Source organism: Harpia harpyja, chromosome 17 (genome assembly GCF_026419915.1).
Source record: "Harpia harpyja isolate bHarHar1 chromosome 17, bHarHar1 primary haplotype, whole genome shotgun sequence".
NCBI lineage: Eukaryota > Metazoa > Chordata > Aves > Accipitriformes > Accipitridae > Harpia > Harpia harpyja.
The window spans coordinates 11,477,243-11,497,689 of record NC_068956.1 but is presented as its reverse complement, the minus strand read 5'-3'; the positions used below and the strand labels follow the sequence as shown (position 1 = coordinate 11,497,689).

General features: G+C 40.1%; 2 protein-coding genes and 8 non-coding genes across 16 annotated transcripts in view; 9 read left to right on the top strand and 1 right to left on the bottom strand.

Annotated features, from left to right (window-relative positions):
• Positions 1 to 49: 49 nt before the first annotated feature.
• On the top strand, positions 50 to 15,810 carry TAF1D (TATA-box binding protein associated factor, RNA polymerase I subunit D). Its single transcript, XM_052812585.1, has 17 exons — positions 50 to 118; positions 588 to 660; positions 2,885 to 3,139; positions 3,246 to 3,708; positions 3,993 to 4,168; positions 5,783 to 5,843; positions 6,161 to 6,448; positions 7,792 to 7,860; positions 8,121 to 8,170; positions 9,453 to 9,594; positions 9,951 to 9,998; positions 10,853 to 10,888; positions 11,441 to 11,514; positions 12,256 to 12,315; positions 13,251 to 13,331; positions 14,143 to 14,215; positions 15,390 to 15,810. The coding sequence occupies exons 3-7, from the start codon at positions 2,898 to 2,900 to the stop codon at positions 6,272 to 6,274; spliced, it is 1,056 nt and encodes a 351-aa protein (XP_052668545.1). The 5' UTR covers positions 50 to 118; positions 588 to 660; positions 2,885 to 2,897; the 3' UTR covers positions 6,275 to 6,448; positions 7,792 to 7,860; positions 8,121 to 8,170; positions 9,453 to 9,594; positions 9,951 to 9,998; positions 10,853 to 10,888; positions 11,441 to 11,514; positions 12,256 to 12,315; positions 13,251 to 13,331; positions 14,143 to 14,215; positions 15,390 to 15,810.
• On the top strand, positions 7,905 to 7,976 carry LOC128153614 (small nucleolar RNA SNORD5). The gene has a single exon (XR_008239026.1). It is a non-coding gene; the product is annotated as a small nucleolar RNA SNORD5 (small nucleolar RNA).
• LOC128153612 (small nucleolar RNA SNORA40) lies at positions 9,216 to 9,342 on the top strand. The gene has a single exon (XR_008239024.1). It is a non-coding gene; the product is annotated as a small nucleolar RNA SNORA40 (small nucleolar RNA).
• Positions 9,686 to 9,824, top strand: LOC128153605 (small nucleolar RNA SNORA8). Its single transcript, XR_008239017.1, has one exon. It is a non-coding gene; the product is annotated as a small nucleolar RNA SNORA8 (small nucleolar RNA).
• LOC128153608 (small nucleolar RNA SNORA1) lies at positions 10,227 to 10,358 on the top strand. Its single transcript, XR_008239020.1, has one exon. It is a non-coding gene; the product is annotated as a small nucleolar RNA SNORA1 (small nucleolar RNA).
• Positions 11,057 to 11,129, top strand: LOC128153603 (small nucleolar RNA Z40). The gene has a single exon (XR_008239016.1). It is a non-coding gene; the product is annotated as a small nucleolar RNA Z40 (small nucleolar RNA).
• On the top strand, positions 12,070 to 12,201 carry LOC128153609 (small nucleolar RNA SNORA18). Its single transcript, XR_008239021.1, has one exon. It is a non-coding gene; the product is annotated as a small nucleolar RNA SNORA18 (small nucleolar RNA).
• On the top strand, positions 12,997 to 13,135 carry LOC128153606 (small nucleolar RNA SNORA8). The gene has a single exon (XR_008239018.1). It is a non-coding gene; the product is annotated as a small nucleolar RNA SNORA8 (small nucleolar RNA).
• On the top strand, positions 14,259 to 14,388 carry LOC128153607 (small nucleolar RNA SNORA25). The gene has a single exon (XR_008239019.1). It is a non-coding gene; the product is annotated as a small nucleolar RNA SNORA25 (small nucleolar RNA).
• A 703-nt stretch (positions 15,811 to 16,513) lies between the features above and the next one.
• CEP295 (centrosomal protein 295) overlaps positions 16,514 to 20,447 on the bottom strand; it is a 72,094-nt gene continuing 68,160 nt past the window's right edge. For all 7 annotated transcript variants that reach the window (XM_052812946.1, XM_052812947.1, XM_052812945.1 and 4 more), the window contains 5 exons: positions 19,953 to 20,070; positions 18,936 to 19,139; positions 18,275 to 18,383; positions 17,628 to 17,727; positions 16,514 to 16,913 (listed from right to left, as the gene is read on the bottom strand). In XM_052812946.1, the coding sequence (XP_052668906.1) occupies positions 16,866 to 16,913; positions 17,628 to 17,727; positions 18,275 to 18,383; positions 18,936 to 19,139; positions 19,953 to 20,070 (579 nt within the window). In that variant the 3' untranslated portion in view covers positions 16,514 to 16,865. The remainder of the gene's footprint in view (positions 16,914 to 17,627; positions 17,728 to 18,274; positions 18,384 to 18,935; positions 19,140 to 19,952; positions 20,071 to 20,447) is intronic.

Sequence of the window (20,447 nt, the reverse complement as noted above, 5' to 3'; positions counted from 1 at the left end):
CTCCCTCCCTCCCGTCAGCCCGCGCGCCTCTCGCGAGCCCTCCCCCCCCCGGCACTATTTAAGCTCTCCGGCGGCCATTTCGCGCCCTTTGGGGCGGCGATGCGTGAGGCAGGGGAAGGTGGGTGAGGGCGCGCTCGGCATCCGCCACCATCCGCGGCGCTGGGGCGGCGAGAGCGAGGGACCCGGGTGAGGGGGGAAGAGTCGAGTCGTGCCCGCTCGCTCAGCGCCTCCGCCGCAGGGCCCCTCAGCGAGGAAGGGCCCGGGGCAGGCTGGCGGCCCGGCCCGGTCTGCCCCGGCGGGGTGTGTTGTCCTCGGGAGCCGGCTGTGTGGCGGCACTTGGCGAGGGCCTCCCCGGGAGCGGTGCCGGTGGGGTGTCCCCGACCTGCGGTAATGTGGTGGGTGCCCGCGTCCAAAATGTCTGCCGCGGCGCCGGCCCCAGCGCGCTGCTGGCAGCCGAGCTCGGCGAGGGGCGGCGAGCGCTGTGTCCAGCGCCTTTCCACCTGAGGAAGATGTTGGCTCATTGATGGCTCTTTTGGGAGAAGAGAAGTAATTAGTCAGTTACATACTGGTTGTTTTTCTTCCCTAAGGGGTCTGTGTGGCGTGCCAGCTGTTAAGAACAGAGCTGCAGTAGAGGCGGTGAATGATGCTGAGCTGCTAACTGTAAGTACCAGCCATAGCCTGTAGAGTGCCGTTGTTGCATGTGTTTCTGCTTTGATGTTAGGCTGTTCTGTTTCTGGGCGTTGTGTTTGTCAGGCCCTGGGTGATGTTAGCGGTGTGCTCGCAGTTCACCCAGGGTGTAGGTGCAGGTGTAGACTAAGTAAAACCTTAGGTTTGTTAACGCCTAGGTTATAGTGACACTGCTTGATTTAGGGTGACCATCAATCGGTAGCTTCATTGTGTAGGCCTGGTTACTTTGTATAAACAATGCATGCCTCGCTAACGACTGTAGCCTTGAAGAGGATCTGAAGACTGATAAAGAGGCAGCATCCTGCCCCAGAAGGTGCCGAAAGCTGGATGATTGCCAAAGAAGCATGAAGTCGGTAAAATCTGCAGTAACTGGGGGGAAGGTAAAGGTGGCAGGGGAAGATCCGTGACCACCCACTCAATTCAAGACCAAAAAGATTTACCCTCCCCCATAAGGAGCATGTGTGCCAATTTACATAGTAAAGGAGACTAATTTAAATATAACTTAACCAGTAGCAGAAGGTATGGGGATTACTAACCAATGAGCCTAAACTTAGGTGGGTTTTTTACTAATCATGTAACAGGATAAATATGTTGTAGTTCTTTGGTGTGGTGTGCTAGCTTTGTGGAATTACCACTCAGCACCCATCTTTGTGCAAACATGAAGTAAATAAATGTCTTGGCTCTGTGTAAGATTGGCTTATTGCACACCGGGTACAGAACCCTACCTGTGGGACAACACAGGTTGCTGTCAAAAATCACCTTTCCTCACAGCGAAGGGCAGATTGGACCCCTGTGCTGCTATTTTAAGTGCATTAGGGTGAGTTTAACGTTTAGTGTACTTCTAAGCCTGCATTTAATGCAATTTTGGAATGAAATATTTTCATTTTGAAAAATGCGACGGGGTAGGTTTTGTCTTGAACAGTTAGTGATGCAGAAAGTCATCTAAATGTAGATTGCTTAAAAATCAGTCACTGATGTATGGCTGCAGCAGATTTGTGATATTTTCTCTTTGTTCTGAGAACAACTTTGAGGTATCTGTAGCTGTATGGATTAGAGTAGAAATGGAACTTAAATACTGTAAGCAGTTATGGCTGCTCATGTTCTGTAGCCATTTGTTCTGACCTGCTATCCTTATTGTTTACTGGTAGTCTATATACAGGTACTGTATTTTCAGACTTCTCAATTTGCTGTTGCATATGTATGTCTTCCCGTGCTTTTGGGAAGCCTTCTTCCTGAATCCGCAGTAATCTGTACTCTGAAACATGACACTGTTATCTAGACAATAGCAGGTTACCCGAGGACATTAGATGCGTTCTGCTATAGTGTCTTCATATGCTAAATTGTGTGTAACTGCATTTGAAATATTAATGGGTATGATGATGGGTTTGTGAAACTGTAAAAATCACAGTAAAATTACAAAGATACAGATCTATAGGGCTAGTAAATGACTAACAATCGGGTAAAATAACTTGAGGCTGTTACATAGGAAGGACAGGTTCCTCAGTCCATTTTGTATAGACTTGGGCAGCTGAAGGGGTGGTTTGGGTTGTATTGCAGATTCAACTGAAAATAAAATTTTGCTTGTGGGTCTAGTCTCCATGTCAATTGATAACCAGTGAACAAAGGGTTGATAGATTGTTAGAGCAGGAGACTTTAAGTATCATGTAGCTAGCAAAAGAAGAGAGGGATAGATGGCATTGCTTCTGATGGTGACAGTGTCTTGGATTAGTTTAAAAAGGCTGTAAACGACAGTGAAGTGGGTATTTGAATATGACTTAAAACTGCAATATCTTTACAAGTATAAGAAGCTGTTGGCTACACATGTGTGTGCTTATTTAAGGGAAAACTTACTCCTAGTAGGGAGAGGGTTAAAACATTCGGAACTCATCTCTACAAGTTTATAAGCAATCTGATGCAACTCTGAAGTTAGCCTTGCTTTGAGCAGGAGTTGGACCAAAAGAGCTGTAAAAAGCCCTTCTGACCTAAATTATGCTATGAATATCTTGAGATAAGTGGCTGCAACTTAACTGTTACTCTGAAGGTTGATTCATTTGCTCGTGGTTCATAGGAAAATCTATGTTGAAGTTTGCTCAAGGTTGTTCTTGTAAGTTTACCCTATTAGGTGGAGTGGTGGAAGGCTTGTTACCGGATTAACATAGAATTTTCTTTAATTTCTTGAATTCTCATTGATTTTTAGGGCAAACTGAAACATGACTGATACAGATGAATCCCAGGCTTCTGCCTCTGATTACCCTGATGCCCAAGAGCTAATATGCAGTTCGCAGAAGGAACCATGTAAGGTACATGCATGTGAAAAAAATACACGAATGGAGTGTTCACGTTCAAGGCAGAAGAATGCTATTCCTGAGGAGTCTTCAGATGAGCTTAACAGTATATGTAAATCATCAGCTGCTTCAGCTGAGATTTTACTGGACAGCAGTGATTCAGAAATGTGAGTTTTTATCTCTAGTTTGGATTTTTTCCTGTGAAGAACCTGTGTCATGTATCATAAAAGTACACATGCTTTTAGAAGTAAATATTTTTTATTTCTTATTCAGTGATCTCTCTGCTGCTAGTGGCAGTGAATACCATCCTAAGTGCTCCATTGCACCTTCAAAGCAAAAAAGGACATCTCAATCTTCAAGGCAACAAGCTGAATCTGTTGCAGGAGTGCCTGACAACGAAAGCTCTTCAGATTCTTCTCTGTCCCCTGCAAGTCCAGTGAAATCATCGGAAACTTCCAAGAAGGAGAAGTCAAAACTAAACTTGAAGGCCATATTTGCCTATCACTTCAGGGGAAAGAAGTTTAAGGCTGCTGCACACCGAAAATACAAGGGTGGCTCAGGGAAGAAGAAGAAGAAAAAGTATGAGAGCACAGGGATGCCTACGGGGAGGCCACCACTGACAGCCTCACCACAAGAGCAAAAGAGAAGGCTTCTAGACAGAGGTTTTCAATTCCCTTTTGTTGAAAAACATTATGGGATGAAGCATATTCCCTTAAAGATGGTTCTTGGATATGAGGTGAGCCCTCTGTTTTATGGGATAAATGTATTGTTTCTTTATTTAGCCAATTTAAATTCACTATTTTTAGACTAGCTTTTGCTTCTACCTGATGTGCTACAATAAAACAAGCAAACAGTTTTTACTTCTGTTAAAGAAGACAATTGATGTTGTCTGTTTATTTAATACCTTTAAGACAAACACAGCTAAAATACAGGTATCAATATAATATTACAGTTAAGTTAAGAATACAAACGCTTTATAGTGGTATTTTTAAGATCTCACATGATGTATTTTTATTTCAGCAAGCAGCTACAAAGGGATATTTCCAGTACATTGAAGTGCTTAAATATGAGGAACATCTTAAAAAAGCTTTAAAAGCCCTTCAGGCTAGTGAAGACTTAGAAAGAGAATGTCTGGCGGTACGAAAACACAAATACTTAGATGATGAGGGCCCCATTTCCCCTATTCAGGAGTTGAAGTAAGTTCATCTTTATATTTTTAGGCGGTATAAAACTTGCTTTTTTGTTCTTGACTAGAATAGAAATTTGTGTGTATAGACATAGATGCAAGACACCCCACCTCCCCAGCTCTTGGTCACCCCCAGCCTGTTCCTCCTGGCATGGGGAGGGCATCAACGCTGCTTTAGTTGTAAATCCAAACCAGCACCATACAGGCTGCTATGAAGAAAGCTAACTCCATCCCAGCTGCACCAGTACAATCAGCTATTCTTATAGTTGAGGAATTCAGGAGGTAGTACAGTTGCTTGTAGTAGCATGTGATTTTGTGACAGAGTTGTAGGTGTATCAAGTTCAGTTCCTATCCTGGCCTTTTAACCTGTATCAGCATTGTGTAATCTAAATGTGAATATCTGCTTATGAAAGCATTGTTTATTTTGGGAACAAAATGCTCAGCCATTTGGAATTCTGTGCCTGTAAATGTGACTTGGAACTTCTCAAAGAATGAGACCGTTTTAATCTGAAGACTGATCGTTGTTTCAAGTGTCAAGAGACATTGTACAGTCTCATTAAAATGATGTGGTAGAAATTTTTTTTAAAAAAAAAAGGTATTTCCTGAAATTAGTTCCTCTATAGTTACCCCAAATAAAGAAGTGTAGTGTTTATGGCAAAGACTAAAGGATATTTTTAAATTTCCTTTTTACTTTATTAAGCATTGAAGTATCACCTTAGGTTGGTCTTTTTGGTTAGTTAACTTACATGCAATAAGGGGATCAGTAAATCAGTAAGAATACTTAATGTTGTAAATATACACAGCACCTTAAAACTGGAAAGCCTACAAGACAGTGTAAAGGTACAAAGCTGTCTTTTAGCTACTGTTCACTTTACTAATCACTTACAGGGCTAGTTTATGCAAGTTGAAGTATTGGCGTGATCCTGTAAAATGAGTAACAATAATTAGTTTGCTTTCTTACAAAAGAGCAGAAGCAGCAAAGTTCTGTAGAATAAATGCAAGTCAGCTCATCCAGACACTCAATTCTTTATCTGAAATGAGTACTAGAAGACTTTCTAGGTTTTGGAACCAGTCCTCCCTGTGCCACTTGTTAAAACCATAGTACTAAAGTGGTTTCATCTCTTTATAGGGAGTCCTTTCTATCTTTAGAGAAACCTGTGGATGATAGTGGAATTTAATTTCATACTTGTGTTTCATGGCAGTGTGGAGATAATATTTCTCAGTTACAATATCAGGAAGAAAGTTGTGTACTCTTGTTAGCTGAGGCCTAACCTCTTCCTTTCTTGATTGTATTCTGTTTGTTTTCTAACTTGCTGACTATATAGCCTGTTTGTCGGTGTAATTCTAAATATCTCAATACTACTGTTGATGTCTGCTACTAAATCTTTCTTCTGCTGCGAAGCACTGCTTCTGTCCTGCCAGTGTTGCTAGTTAGGATGTAATTCTGCTGTCCAAAACTGTCATTTGAGAACAACCTTATGTAGAAGTAGTATTATCTTACACCTACAAGCTGTAGCACTTCCATACATGTTAAGAGAAACCAGGGGTTGTGGTAGGAAAATAGTTTCCACATTTTAGGCTCCTATAAAAGTGCAGAGTTTTATTTGAATTTTTATATTTTCAGTGATGATGATGATGACAGCTTGAATTCTGATAATCAAGAAGTTCTTGATGCCAGAGTAGTGGTGAGTAAATACTCTGTAACTTCAAAAACTCTCTGACCTTCTTTCTCTTCTGAGGTTAAAGAATTAGTAGATAATGTTTTGAGTATTTAATTCTTGAGCTTGGTTTCAGAGTTAACTGTGCAATACCTGTGAATCCTGATCTGTAATGCAGAAGGAAGTTGTTTTGAGAGTCCACACTGAAATAATGCTGGAATGTATGGGAATTCTGGAGTTCTCTGAAGAGTTCTTAAATTTGCAAAGTTACTACCAAAATCTTACCTTTTAAGTATCTGAAAACTAGACTTGTGAATACTTCTTTCTGTCTTCCATTTTCTTAGGAGAACAGCTCTTTCATTATAAGCAGCAAAATTCCCAGTAAGAAAAAAACAAAGCCAGAAGCGAAACGTGCAAAATCAACTGAAGTGATCGAAGTAGAGGAGGAAGAAGAGTAGGCTGCTGAGAACTCTGGGCTTCTGCAAGGTTCACCTCAGTGAATGGAAAACTGAGAAATGAGGTGGCAGTGGTCACTCTTCAGATACCTTTTTCATGGCCTACTTGGTTTAAAACATTGTCCTAAAGTCAATGCTGAGCTATCAACTAAGCAACCTAGTCAAATTTTGTTTAAGGTGAGTATATTGGGCTTGTGTCCGAGACCATTACAAAACAAGTGTAATGACTTTTTGCTAAGCTTTTGAGCGTCTTCTGTGCTGTCCTGTATCAAGTGTTTAATATCCTTGGTTCAGTTGCTGATAATCGTGCCGAAATGCTATCTTCTGCAACTTTACTTCTGTTAACCAATGGATCAGAGAATTTATGTAATTCAGAACAGCAAAACAAGTTCCAAATATTGTAACACAGCAGCAGCACAGTATAGAAAAGTGTATGCATTTGCATATATACATATATACGCTCAAGTTAACAAAGCGCAATTTGGATGCCTTTCTTTCATGACTTTTTGTGAGTGATACTTAGATTATTTTTCTGTGTCTTAAGGAAGTGCAGGTTATGCTTTGAAATACTTCGAGAGCTAAGTAAGGGTTGAAGACAGAATTGAAGCTTAATGCAAATCAAGTGCCAACAGTAAAAATCCAAAAGTGGTTAGTCAACTTAGACAAAATTGTATTGCAAAATATAGTTAATGCATTTGAATGATGATAATATCAATTTGTATGATCGAGGTTGTCTATTCCATGTGGAATAACTCTTCAGAAAACTAATTTTCTGCTCCTGAATCTAATACAATAATCTGACATTATAAATTATCTTAAAAATAGCTGTTGCAGCGCAGTGAATCTTGGATTAAAAGATTCTTTTTCCCCTCTTGCCTTGCTCTGTCTAGAATAGGTTCTGATTTGAACACGACTAAGCAGAAGATGAAAGCTCTTTATAATGACAGCACCTAACAAGCATTGCCCCAATTGCAAATACCTTTCTCAAAGGTGTCTTAGTTGGAAACATGACTAGTGAATGTTTGGAAATGGTCTGAATATGGCTAACTCCTAGATGACAAGGCTGTCTTAGTAGCAGTAGAAGTAAAAAATCGTTTAAAAAGTTTACTCGTGAATCAACAAGATTTAAAAACCAAAGGGTAATCTGCCTCACTCAGATACTCTTTAATAACCAAATTGCTGTCAGCAACAAACTAACAGCTGTTCAGCAGGTAGAAGTAGTCTGTGCTGAACAGGGATGTTGTCAGAAAAAGACTTAATATCTACTGGTTTAATTTCCTTCAAAATGTAATTGGCAGCCTGAGGAGATTTACAGTAGGTGCTCAGTGTAATGAGAGCAGGTCAAGTTGCAATTCCTTGTATGCTTGAATTAAGGTCCCAGATCTTTGTAAAGGAAGTTTGGAGTTTCCCAGTTGCAACTTGATAGCTCTAGGGAGTAAGGCTGTAAAAATTACTCTTCAGTAGTTGAAGATCACAATTAATATTGGTCCAAAATTAATGGCTAAATGTAACTCTTTCAGGCATCTACCTGAGAAATACTCTCTGGCTTGAAAGACTCATCCTGGATCTAGGAGTGGGGTTCTTGCTTGGTAAGGCATAGCGAGGTGGTATGTGGAGTCCCGCTCATTCTGCAGTTCATGTGATGAATTTTTCTGTTCAACTGCTGAGTGACTCAGAAATGAACTAAATTTCAATTCTGATTAGAACTGGATAAATACACATGAAAATCAAGCTTATTACAACTGTTAAATTGATTGCTGAAGCGTAGCTTTTGGCTTTAGGAATCTTCGGTTATTTGACCACATCTGATAGTTCTTATTCCTTTGTTGTTTTTTTTTTTTTCTTCTAGTTTGTTGCTTTTGGAAGATGAAATGCCACTCAGTTTTCTTGATGTGCAAGGTAAGCTGTTGCTTGGTTTTCAGTTCTTGTTTTTTTCAGGTAGCTTTTATGCTTTACTTCACAAAATGTTTTGAAAAAAACAGTATTCTGTAGTTCAAGTGAATACATTACAGTGTTTCACAGCTGTGTAACTTTTCTGTGTGAGGCTTCCAAGGCATTGAGTGCAACATCTCTTATCAGTCTGACCAAAATTAGAGCCTGTAGTCTCTGCTTGAATGAAAACTAAAACTTTGAGTTCTTGAACACCTGTATATTAAATACAGTTTTTGTTAGAAGTTATATACAGAAATACTTTGTTTCTACCTGATGTTGAATGCTGCAGTGCAACTTAATGTATGTGATTTGGTTGCAACACTACCTGGGATTTCACCTGCTGAAGATGTTTGAGAACTACTGTACACTTGTCTCCTGGTGGTGCCCCACCCACGCTTTCTGTACTGCGGTGTATTGCACAGCTGCAGCTTCTGATTGCTTCCCTGTGGTAAAATTTCATCTTAATGCATGTCCCATGCAAGAACAGGCAGGACAGCAGAAAGAAGCTGGTAATCTTGCACATGTGTATTGCTAAATCTGTGAAACTTCTTACTGTGGGATGTTACCAAGTTTGTTTGGCTTCAGGAGAGTCTAGGAAATTGGATGGAAGAAAATGCCATGTAAGATAACCAGATAGGAGAACATCTTGAACGTGGGAAACCCTGAGCTAAAGCTGGGCAAGTAATGAAACTCGCAAGAACATACTTAAGAGGGTAGGATCGAGGCCTCTTTTTTGGCCCTACCTGCTGTGATGGTACTGGACTAGAAAACATCGGTTTGATACAGCATAAATTGTTCTTATGTCAGCATATCTGATACTGAACTCCTTGTTGCAGTTACCTTAGTCCAAACTATACCTGACTCTAAAAATAGAAGACAGTAGTGGAAGGTGACAGTTATTAATTGTAAGTATATAGTAGACTGAGAAATAACTTGATTTTTGTGTACTGTTCAAATGCTGCTTCAAAAATACTGAAAAATAAGATGAAAGTTGATGCAGTCACTCTGTTACAGCACGTGTTCAGTTTTTGTCTGTTGCTGTAGACAAAAACCTGGAACCTAGTGCTTAGAAAAAACCCTTCTTTTGCAACCCACAGCTGATGAACATATTAGTTGTGTTACTTATATGAAGGGACAATATTTGCATGTATTCAAACAGCAATTAATTCAAATACTGATGAATGTAGGGAACGAGTGTCATGTTCCTGATTTGCAGAAGTGTAGTTCAGTTATATCAATTTCTTTCCAGATGCTGCAGCTGAACGCGCCAGCTCTGCAGCAGTGAGCAGTTGTAACTTCTTTGACTGCTTGAATTCTTATGGCTGTTTGCTGGCCTTCTGATGTACAAGTATTACTTCGGTGGACTTTCATGGAACATGTTAGCAAAAGATGTAAGCTTTGTGTTTCTTTTGAACTTCAGCATAAGAATATTAGATTTCTTCAGACAAGTACTATTTCCCACAGCAAGTAATCTGTAATTTGTGCACTGTATGGTATCTGCACCCAGCAGTGTCTTCCTGATGGGGTGTTCAAAAAGCAGTGCTACAGTATTTCAGCAGCTGGCATCGTTGGTTTTCATGCAGATGTGCTGGTTAAACTTGGTATTTCTGTTGAAACAAGTAGATTGAAAGTTTCTTGGTGGGAAGCTTGTCAAATACAACATTGAAGAACTGTTGAACTGTTAAGGGATAAGGGATAAAAGTATAGTTAAATCAATGACCCTGCTCCAAAATATTTCTTCTTAAAGGGGCATTCCTGTGATGTCTGGAACACAGTGGCAAGCCTCTACTTCAGGGTAAGTATTGAGGAAATAGTGTTTTCCTAGGTGGAAGTAGTTGGATGATGATCATAAAAGTTCAAGTCTTTAGCTTTCTGGCTGCCTTTTTAGAAAGAAGCAGTATTCTATTTTGAAACACAAATCCAACTACCAGGTGGCAGCTAGTGACATGTTTCTTTTAAAGTTAACTGGCTAGGCTTCAAAAATAGAAGCTCTTCTGCAGACATTGTGAAGAGTTAATTGTTATGCCTCGTTATTCAGCAAATAGACACAACTCACTGTGTGTCTGAATTGAAAAACGTGGCTAGAAGAGTAACAGGTTATGCTTTCCTCACTGTAAAGTTAATTGCAGTGGTGACAATGAGACCTGTAACAGGTTTACTTAGTGGGACAATTATGCAAACATAGTTAAAAATGCAGGTACTGTAAAATCCCAAGGATTAGCTTGTTTTGATGTTTTTGAATTCAGCATCCTGCCTACTAAAGGAAGTAGGATTAGCAGGTAGAAGAAAAATATAGTCAGTGTTTTATTACAGCGTATTTGTAAGCTGTCTTAAAACGGTATCTCGTATGTGTTTTCTTTACATCACAGTATCAGCTGACTGTTTGTTAACTCCCTTAGTTGTATCTTTTGTGCCATAGTCCTCCAATTTCTTAAATTGCAGATAGATTTTGTTGGTAGTTGTGTGGCCATGGCTCTGATTTCAAAAGAAATGCTTTGTTTTGGCATTAGCATTCAGGCAGCAAGCATCGCTGGACTATAATCTGCCTGCTTCATATTCAGTATAAAAGTGCCTAAGTCTTAATAAATTACTAAAATAATGAAGAAACTTGAAACTATTACTCAGATGCAACAATTTACTTCTTTTTAGGAAGTCCATGATAGTCCAGTCTGAACTAGCATCTTGGTAAGTTAGTGTGATGTATTGTTTTTTAACCCTTGCCTGTTGCAGGCTAGCTGTCTTTAACTTGGTGAGCTGGTTATATTGCTAGTTTTTCTTAAACTGAGAAGGGCCAGTGTTGCTTTAGAAAACATAAGAGCTTCTTTTCCCCCAAACTTGAGAATGCTGTGAGAGAGTTGTTGTGATGATTGGCAAAATGTTCAACTGCTCTGAAGAGAGTGAGTGAGAATAGCCATTCTGAACAAATCTATTACAAGCGACCTTTTCATGTCACCTTATTCTGGGCATCTTGAGTATTTAACACGCAGTGTTTTCTGTCAGTGAGCAAAGATCATGACTGTGTGACTTTCTTTTAAAAATAAACAGGAAATTAAGAAGAGCCATCAAATTAAATAGGATAATATTCAGGCATTATAGTAGCTTTAAGTGTGATTCCAAATAGAGGCTATCAGGAATGCCTGTGGTGGTTAGAGCCACTTAAGTGCTGAGTACCACTCTAGATTCTGCTGGTTTGTATGCACATGCATGTCAGTTTGTAACCTTATCTTGCTTTTTCAGGTGGTATGTAATTAGAGAAGATAAGACAAGAAATGCAGGATGCCATTTCACAGAAATCTGAAGTGCTTGCTAGGGTTAGTATGACATCTGAAGTTCTGCATATTCCTTAATGATTTAAGAGGTCTGGTTTTCAGTGTCTGGATGACATCAAGCTTACTGACTTGTGGAGGGTTTCAGGGAGTTGTTTCAACCCTAGGTTACTGTATTTTAATCTAGCATTCACTCTGTTAAGTGAAGAATTTATTTTAACTTTGATTTGTTCAAAGAACACTCGCAAATTTCTCAGTCAAAAAGGAGGTGATCAGCTTAACTGCTTAAACTGATAGTATTACTTCTACAAGTAATTAACACTTAGCAGGAAAGTTATGTGGAGGATTCTGTTTGAGTACAATTTCGTAGTTAATTCCCTTTGTTCTTTGCCTTTCAGGTAACATTAACTTTTAATGTTAAAACTGTTGCTAATATGAAGGAGTTACTTCATCTTCCCCAAATGATACCCCAAAGGTATCATTTACCTTCCTCCTTCTCCCAAATGTCTTGAAACAAGTAAAAAGATGCTTAAGGATCTATAAGAGATAATCAACCAGACTGGAAAGGTATCTATTGCATTAATTTATAGTACCAGAAATGCTGAGGTCTATCCCGATAGGATCTCTTCTGTAGGTTCGTGTCGTTGGAAATGCCTCACAGAATAAACTTGTGGTTTCGCTTTACCCATTGAACTACCTGTTAGCTCTGTGGGATAAAACTGCAAGACAAATCTCTGCAGATGTAGCATCCTAGGAACTGTAATAATGCATTATGTTCTCCTTTAGGTACTGACTTATGCTGTTGGTACAAATGAAAAAAAAAAAACGCTCAAGTGGAAAAGCTTGGTAAGTGGCAAAAGACAGTGTGTTCTGGGACTTCAGGTGTAACTAACATGTTGAATTACATGGGCTGAACAGCCAGTTTTTTGTGTAGGTACCTGATTTCTAACACTGTTTCTTGTGGTTTGAGTTTTTTGGATGGCTTGAAACAGTCAATTTCCCTTCTGATCACAAAGGAGTGATGATGATTTCTTGTTTTGGTGGCTATAGGTAAGAAGAGACAGCACTATGGTGTCTGTCTGAAGTTGAAGTAACTTCATAAACATGCTGCATTTTTGTCTTGTCAAAAAATGCTTGATAGTTTCATACTGAGCAGCAATATTTGGGTTATATCTTTAAGTTTGGGTTTTAAAGAGTTTTCTGAGCAGTTCAGCCAGTTTACCTACTATACAATTAAAATTCCTGGCTTCTGTTCTATAGAATGCAGGGTCTAAAGTAAAACAAGCAAAATATTCTGGAAGAAGTATAAATCCTTTATGGTAGGGATATATAAAAACTTAGAGGAATTCTGAAGCTGCTGATCATATAAGGTGAAATTCATGGAGTCTGTTTTCCCTCTTAGTTGTATGGCAGCTTTTGTGAAATGAAGAGTGCATTAGTGTAGTTTATCACTAGCCGCTAACTGGTGGATGCAAAAAGCTTGAATGTTAAAATGAGCAGTTGTGGATGAAGAAGTACTGCAGCTGTTGCACTGTATGGTATCTGCACCCAGCAGCATTCTTCTGATGGGATGTTCAAAAAACAGTGCTACAGTAGTTCAGCGTTTGGCATCGTTGGTTTTCGTTCTGCTGTGTCTGTTAAACCTGGTATTTTTGCTGATACAGTCTTTGTCCGCTTCAGGGATTTGAATGTACTTGCTTTCTATTTTCATGTTCCAGTGTGAGCACTGGATAGTGGCCTCTGGAACTTGGCAAGTGCATTCAGTTTCTTCTTTTTAACAGGTGCTTTAAGGTACAGAACAAAGTGAACTTTGCTGTGTTAAAAGGATGAGCTGTGGAAGATGGTAACAACCTGTTTGATAGGTAAGTACTGAGTTACTAGTCAGTTCAGATGGTTTCATGCTACTTTACAGTTTTTGTGTTAACTGGGTATGACTCTAGATCATTGAAACCTCAGTAAACTGTTCTAGAAAAGTGTAGAAATGGTTGTGCAGCAGCAGAGATGACCGGGCAGTGATCACCCCAGATTTTGGCAGTATCTGAGCAGGTTGCTTATCTGTGAGTCATTCTTGTGTGTGTGTATATATACTTTAAATGCATGTCACAGTTCTGCAACAATTTGTAGAATAGTTTCTGACTTAGACCGCTACTGGTTGTGAGGAATCCTTCTGTGCTTGAGCTTTTAACAGATCTTAGGCTTGTTGGTTAGGCTTGGATTACATACTGGCATGACTGATTGGTGTGTAACAGGAAAGGATGGGAAACTCCAGTACTGATTTAAGTTGGTGGTAACAGCAGTGAGAGGGGAGTACCTGGTCATTACCAAGGCTGCTAGAATGTTGCTGTTTCTGGCAAGTGTGGACATGACCGTAAAGCAAGTCCATCAGACTCTTGAATTGCCATATGATGTGGTGCTAAGTCTGCTGGGAATAAAGGAATAAAGTGTAGGTATATGGCTGTATCCTTGGGCACCTCCAGCACTTAAGCTACAGAGGAACAAAAGTTCTAGTTGGAACCTTTGTAACTTGGACTCCAGAAGCTGCTGTTAGGAGGATGGTTGTTGTGCACACTGAAACAAGAAGGGGAGACCAAAAGGCTGCTCCATGCAATATACATTCAACTTCTATGTTAACTCTTCACTTAGACTAACCAAACCTGCCTGTTTAACCTACAGTGTCTGCTACCGAGTCCCTGCATGTCAGAGGGCTGAGAAACACCACCCGAGTGCCACCAAAGTGAGTCTGAAGGTAAGAGTGCTTAGCAAAATTGCTGGTACTAAAAAGAAATTCAAGGTCACTTCAAAGAGGGTTTGCATGGCGGAAAACCCAGCAGCTCTTAACGCGGTGACCGCATATTGAAATCCTCTGCAGGATGCCGTGGACACTTGGTGTGTGCTATGGTCTATTTGTGAGGAGATATACCTTATGGAGTGAGGCCTCTTGGAGTGAAAAAGGCTATCTACTGCCCTCATGTTTTTTGAGATGCTCATGTAGGGAAGAGGCTGCTCAGTTTCATTCTGAAATGAGTTGACTTGTAGCCTGTGAAGGAGAACAACAGGTTGATACAGTTGTGGCATGAGCAGTCTTGAAACTTAATTGCAGCTTCTATGTCCAGAGAAGGGCAATAAAGCTGGTGAAGGGCCTGGAACACAAGTCTTATGAGGAGCGGCTGAGGGAACTGGGGTTGTTCAGCCTGGAGAAAAGGAGGCTGAGGGGAGACCTTATCGCTCTCTACAACTACCTGAAAGGAGGTTGTAGCGAGGTGGGGGTTGGTCTCTTCTCCCAAGGAACAAGTGATAGGGCAAGAGGAAATCGCCTCAAGCTGTGCCAGAGGAGGTTTAGATTGGGTATTATGAAAAATTTCTTCACTGAAAGCCTTATCAAGCATTGGAACAGGCTGCCCAGGGAAGTGGTGGAGTCACCATCCCTGGAGGTATGTAAGATGTGTAGATGTGGTGCTTAGGGACATGGTTTAGTGGTGGACTTGGCAGTGTTAGGCTAATGGTTGGACTTGATGATCTTAAAGGTCCTTTCCAACCTAAATGATTCTGTGATTCCTTTTCCCTTGGCAAGGATACATTCCTAGAGCTGCGTGGAAGTCTTAGTGGATAATTCTGGAACAACTAGGTGAAGGAGAAGTGCAAGGTGGGAATGCTACAGGCACTTGAGTAGTTACAGGAAACAGAAAATTATGATATTTGGGGAGCTGGCAGTGGAAGTCATGCTTTTGCCCCATAAAATTTCAGTAAAAGGGGGATATGTACATGTTCCCTGTGTTACTGTGTTTATACCAGCACCATGTCCTGAAACTAAATTGCTTCAGACTGGGGGAACCATGTTATGCCAAGTGTGAGGAAGACAACAGCATTCAAATGGCTTTTCTGTTGAGTAAAAGTGCTAATAGATGCTTTTGCTCTCTCAGGTCCTGGTGATGTTGCTGCAAGGAACTGCACAGCTCTTCCAAGAAAGAACCTTATCTATCTTGAGTGTTTACCGCAGTTAACTTAGAATTAAACATTCATTCTAACTTCCCTTGCTGCTTTGTAAATTGCAGTAGTGCGTGTTGTTTGGAAACCAGTTCAGAAGCACAGGGAGCCTTTGCCCTTACCCATTCAGTTGTGACTCGCCTGTTTTGCCCTCCTGGGAGATGTGGCAAAGCTGCCTGCTTTGTGTTGCAGAAGAGCTAACTCATGAAGCTGAGTATATCAAGTTGTGATTTGACTGGAAAAGGCTTCACCAGCTGTTTTCCCTCACTTCTGTCACTGAACTCAACTGTACTAAAGCTCTGGAGAGGTAGTTCTATACAGAATGTCACAGTATTTAAATAAAACTGATCGCTGAAAGCTGCAGCCTGGGATTATTTCCTGTTGCTATACCGTAAGCAAGCAAAGGTGGTGTGTTCAAATCATGGCTGATGATCACCTGTGGCTCGCTGGTAGCAAAGTGTGGGCTTGGGCTTGCTCTTCCCTTCTGATCATAAGAAGAGTCATGGGTAAGAGCCTGAGCAGCCCTTGCAGAACCACCAGGGTGAAGATGAGAGAGATACATACTATACCTCTCATCTTGGCATTGCAAAAAGCCTCCACCTCACTTCCCTCCATGGTGTGACAAGCTGGTTTTGGCTTGTGCTCTTTACTTGGCAGGGGGTAACAAATTGCTTTAGCTACATGTACTGCAGTAACTGAAGACTTTTTCCTAAGACCTCTCTGCTGCATTTTAAACAGGACCAACTTCAATGAAATGGCCCTGCTCTTCTACCTGCTGGTACCCACATTCAACTTTTGCTAGAACATTGAGCTTTAAATTTGTCTGATGGTGTAATTACTTAGCTCTGAATTGGAGCTCAGGAAACTTGGATAGAAAAACTACATCTGGAAGTAGTAACAATGTAAGGTTGTTCTCCTCCTGCCTTCAGGTGCTTTAAGATGTACCTCTTGAGACTACTGCAGGAACCCACACTTCCTGATCTGAAATCATACAGTGCCAAGAACAGATAAAAATTTCAGCTTTACAGAAGAAAAGTCTTGAAGTCTTGAATCCCCAGGATGCAAATCTTAAAAAAACCCCTTTATTTGAAAATGGTTTATACACATATATTACAAAAGTTAGTATGATCTCCCTTTAAAATGCTAACACACATGAAGAAAGGCTTCTCACAATGTCAGTTTACTTAGTCAGAGGCAAACCATGTTTAAAGCAGTGGTTAATCTGCTTCTGTAGTGATCTCAGTAAAACATGAGGGTACTACACAGATTTTGTTTACTTATGGTTTTCCTGCAGCTTAAAGCTGAGTATTCCTAATGGCTCTGCAATTAACTTAATGAAGTCTGCATTATTCAGTGGTCTCTTGGATTGTACCAATACAGTAGTGTTCCTTCTTCATCAAAGTCTTCTGCAGTCACAGTGCTTTCCAAGTCTTCTTGGCTCGTAGTTTTTCCAGCATTTTCTGCAAATAAATGATGAGACTACAGTAGAGTATAGCTTAAGTGACTATGCTAAAACCAGTGCAGTGAGGTGGGCACAACACAGGTACTACTCCTGTGTAACCTGAGCATCAGTAATGGACAGTGCAAGCCTGGACAATGGGGCAGTGAATTCAGCTCCTGACACTGCTTCACACAGGCCACAGATTTCAGGGGGAAGGTCTGCTTACTTATTTCTCTCATTTTCTGTTAATTACGGGATCTGTAAAACAATCTAAAAAGATCAGCAATTTATTCTACCACAAGATGTGTTCAGCTAGGTAGAATCTTTGGCTATGCTACATAGCTTAAGCAGCCAAAAAAACCCAAACCCAAAAATGCCTTATAATGGAAATTCAGTCAAGTTTGGACTAAGAAAAAACCCTGCCATTCTTCTGCCAGGTAGACTTTCTAGCAGCTGGGGTCCCAAACAGCCTTTTTGCTCAACCTCAAGTCACCAGAAAAATTCAGCCCGAGGTGTACGCACATTTTAGACCACATTTCAGCTCAGCCGTAGTGTTGACGAGGAAATTCTTAAGCGGGATATACCAATAGCGTTACTTAAAATACAGACCAGCTTCATGGTCTCCATTTCAGTTGCGCTCACACCACAGAACTACATCTCAATTAGTCTGATTAGCAGCTCAGTGAAATCATGAGAACTGACCAGGTAGTACAACACGGTAGCAGACTATTACCTTTTGAAACTCTTTAGCCTTTTCTCTGTTTTTAGCGTAAGTTTCTTGCCTTGTTTTTTCTTCCTTTCTGATTTTTACTTCTGCAAGTTGATTATAAAGTCTGTCAAAACAGTGGGAAAAAAATTGTGTCTCATCAGGAAGAAAGTGGCAAAGCTGGAATAAATTAACAAGCTTAAGGGTTTGTACCATCTCAATTGCTAGAAATTACAAAAGGAAGTTTTGACTCGGTTCTCCAGTAATCTAGAATCATTTCAAATTCCTCTTCAGCTGCATCTAATAAACACCCCACCCCATTCAGGAGTTGTACTTGCTGCATGTTACTGTTAGTAAGTGCCCAAGTGCAATTGTGATCTTTGCTTCAAATTTAATCTAGTTTCATGCACTGACTGGCACAGCTGCTGCCTTAGCATGATGAAATGAGCAGGCTGCCAGGCATGTTTCTTACTGCCAGCTGTGCAGGGGAATTTCCCAACAGGCACCTGTATCAAACACACTTGGCTTCTCTCCCAACTCCTTTGTGTTAAGCAGCATTGGGTCCAACTGGAAGATCACTAACTGCTCTGACTGACCAGAAGCTTTCACAAGGCACAGATGAACTACTTCTGGTTTTTCAATCCAAACTTCTCCCACTTGTGTTGATGCAATACCTTGAAGTACGCTGGTGCATTTCAGCTTCTCCAGACTTCCTGTCCTCTGGAGAAGACACTTTCACCTCTCCTACTTTATTCAACTGATTGGCAACTGCACCTTTTTTTCCTAAATAAATTAAAAAAAATTAAAAAGTCAAACATATCTTAAATTTAAATATTTAGTCCAGCTAACTCAAAAGCATGAGAGATTTTCAAAGATCTTCAAATGACCTTACAAAAAAGGAGTAAGCTAGCAGAATAGACACAACAGAGATGACATCTTGTTAAAAATAACTCTTCATGGTCTCACTCATTAGGCTGCTGCCTATACTTTAAGCCAGCCATGCTTATTTAACAGACATTAGAGATGCATCAGTTCTCTTAATGTGGTTGTTCTTTGCTAAAAAACTATTATCTGCAGAGACACCTTATGACCACAAATGTGTGGGCAGATTGTGAAAATAGGAAGAGGACCAACCCATAAAGGCCTTTACAACACTGAAGAGGTAGCCAGACAGTGGGGGGGGGGGGGGAAGCTCCCCACATCCATGAGAAAACAAATTAAAGAATATCCCAGTCTGCAATAGCAAAGATGCAACAAATGTGAAATCTATTATTCAATACAAAACAGCAACTAAAAAGATACCTAATGCTATGTCTTGGCCCCAGACAAACTTACCAGAGATAAGAAAAGACTCCTTTTCTCTGCTTAACTTCTCAGACTTTCCTCTCTGAAACTGTCTGGTTTCTGGCTTTTCATTTTCTCTCTCTTTATTTTTCATTTCTTCTACTCTTTTCAGAGATTTCTGGATGAAGTTCTTCTTTCTTTTTAAAAAAGATTCTTGCAAACTTCCAGGTGTAGCTGCAAACTCGAGCAGCATCACTGTGAAAGAAAATTAAAAGTCTGAACATTTCTCACTTCTAGCAATGAGCAATATCACGTCTAAGAAGTCATGCATTTCAATGTATTTCTCCTAAAATGCTGAGCTTGACTACTTTTGTAAATCACACTAAGAGAATGACATTGTGAATGACGACTAATTTTGCCAAACAAGCAGCAATTCAGACCTATGGAATCTAATAACTGTAAGCAGGCCTGCCAAGACAAATACTGTGATAAATACTGCATCGAAAGCATCTTGATGCTTCAAAACATATCAAAGACCTGAGAAGTCCCCAACACAGTCAAGTTCTGTCAGTGGGGGTCTTTCATGTTACTGCTGTTCATCTTGGACAAAAAAACGTGTCAATATTTTACTGATGTTCCACACTATCATCAGAATGGAAAAAAAAGACATTCTTTGGCTACAGAGCTTAGGGACTAACAAGAAATAAAAAAAACCCAAGTGAAACTGCATAAACTATATGACAACAAACCACAAAACACAACAGATTTTTTCAAAACGAAGTAGTTACTTCACAGTGTTGTAACACAGCGTATTGTAGATATTATGAACTTTCATAAAAGATAGCCTGGCATAGGAAGAGGCAAGTCAAAACCTCCTTGTCAATAAGACACATATTAAACCTGGGTCAAATGTACTACAGACCAAGCCTGAACAGCAAGGTGCACTTGCCTACATAAAAGCAGCTCTATATTTTCCAAAGGAGAGGTATATTTTATTAATGATTTTAATACTATAAATAAAGACCTTCTCTATCTCAGCATCAGTACACTGAAGTTACACATAATTACCTGCAGTCTGATGTGATGGAAAGTGACTGTCATTGGGACTCCGGGCTTTGGAAGAGCTGTCAGGCCTTACAAACACTGAATAATCTGCATCTGGAGATAACGGTAAAAATTCTCTCTCCTGTTTCAAAAGGGATCAGTGATTGGAAATGCTTAAAATATACCACAAATTTGAGTGAAGTGGTATTACTGTATTACTGTACCACTAGCATAGACCCGATACGAATAAAAGACATACTCTTTTGCCTTTATAGCAGATGCAAGAAAACCATCAGAAATGGATCTTGGTAGTAAAAGTATTAAAAAGCTACTTTCTAAAAACATTTTAAAACTTTCAAAAAATCCATTAAAGACCCTTTGCCCACCAGATTTCAATTGCTTGTTCTTAATACAGGGCTGCAAAATTTCATCTTGACAGATATGTTTTTTCTTTCCTCCTGCTCTCTCTGGTTCTCCCCCATCACTCTTACTGCTCTGTCTCCTTCCCCCATTCTCAGC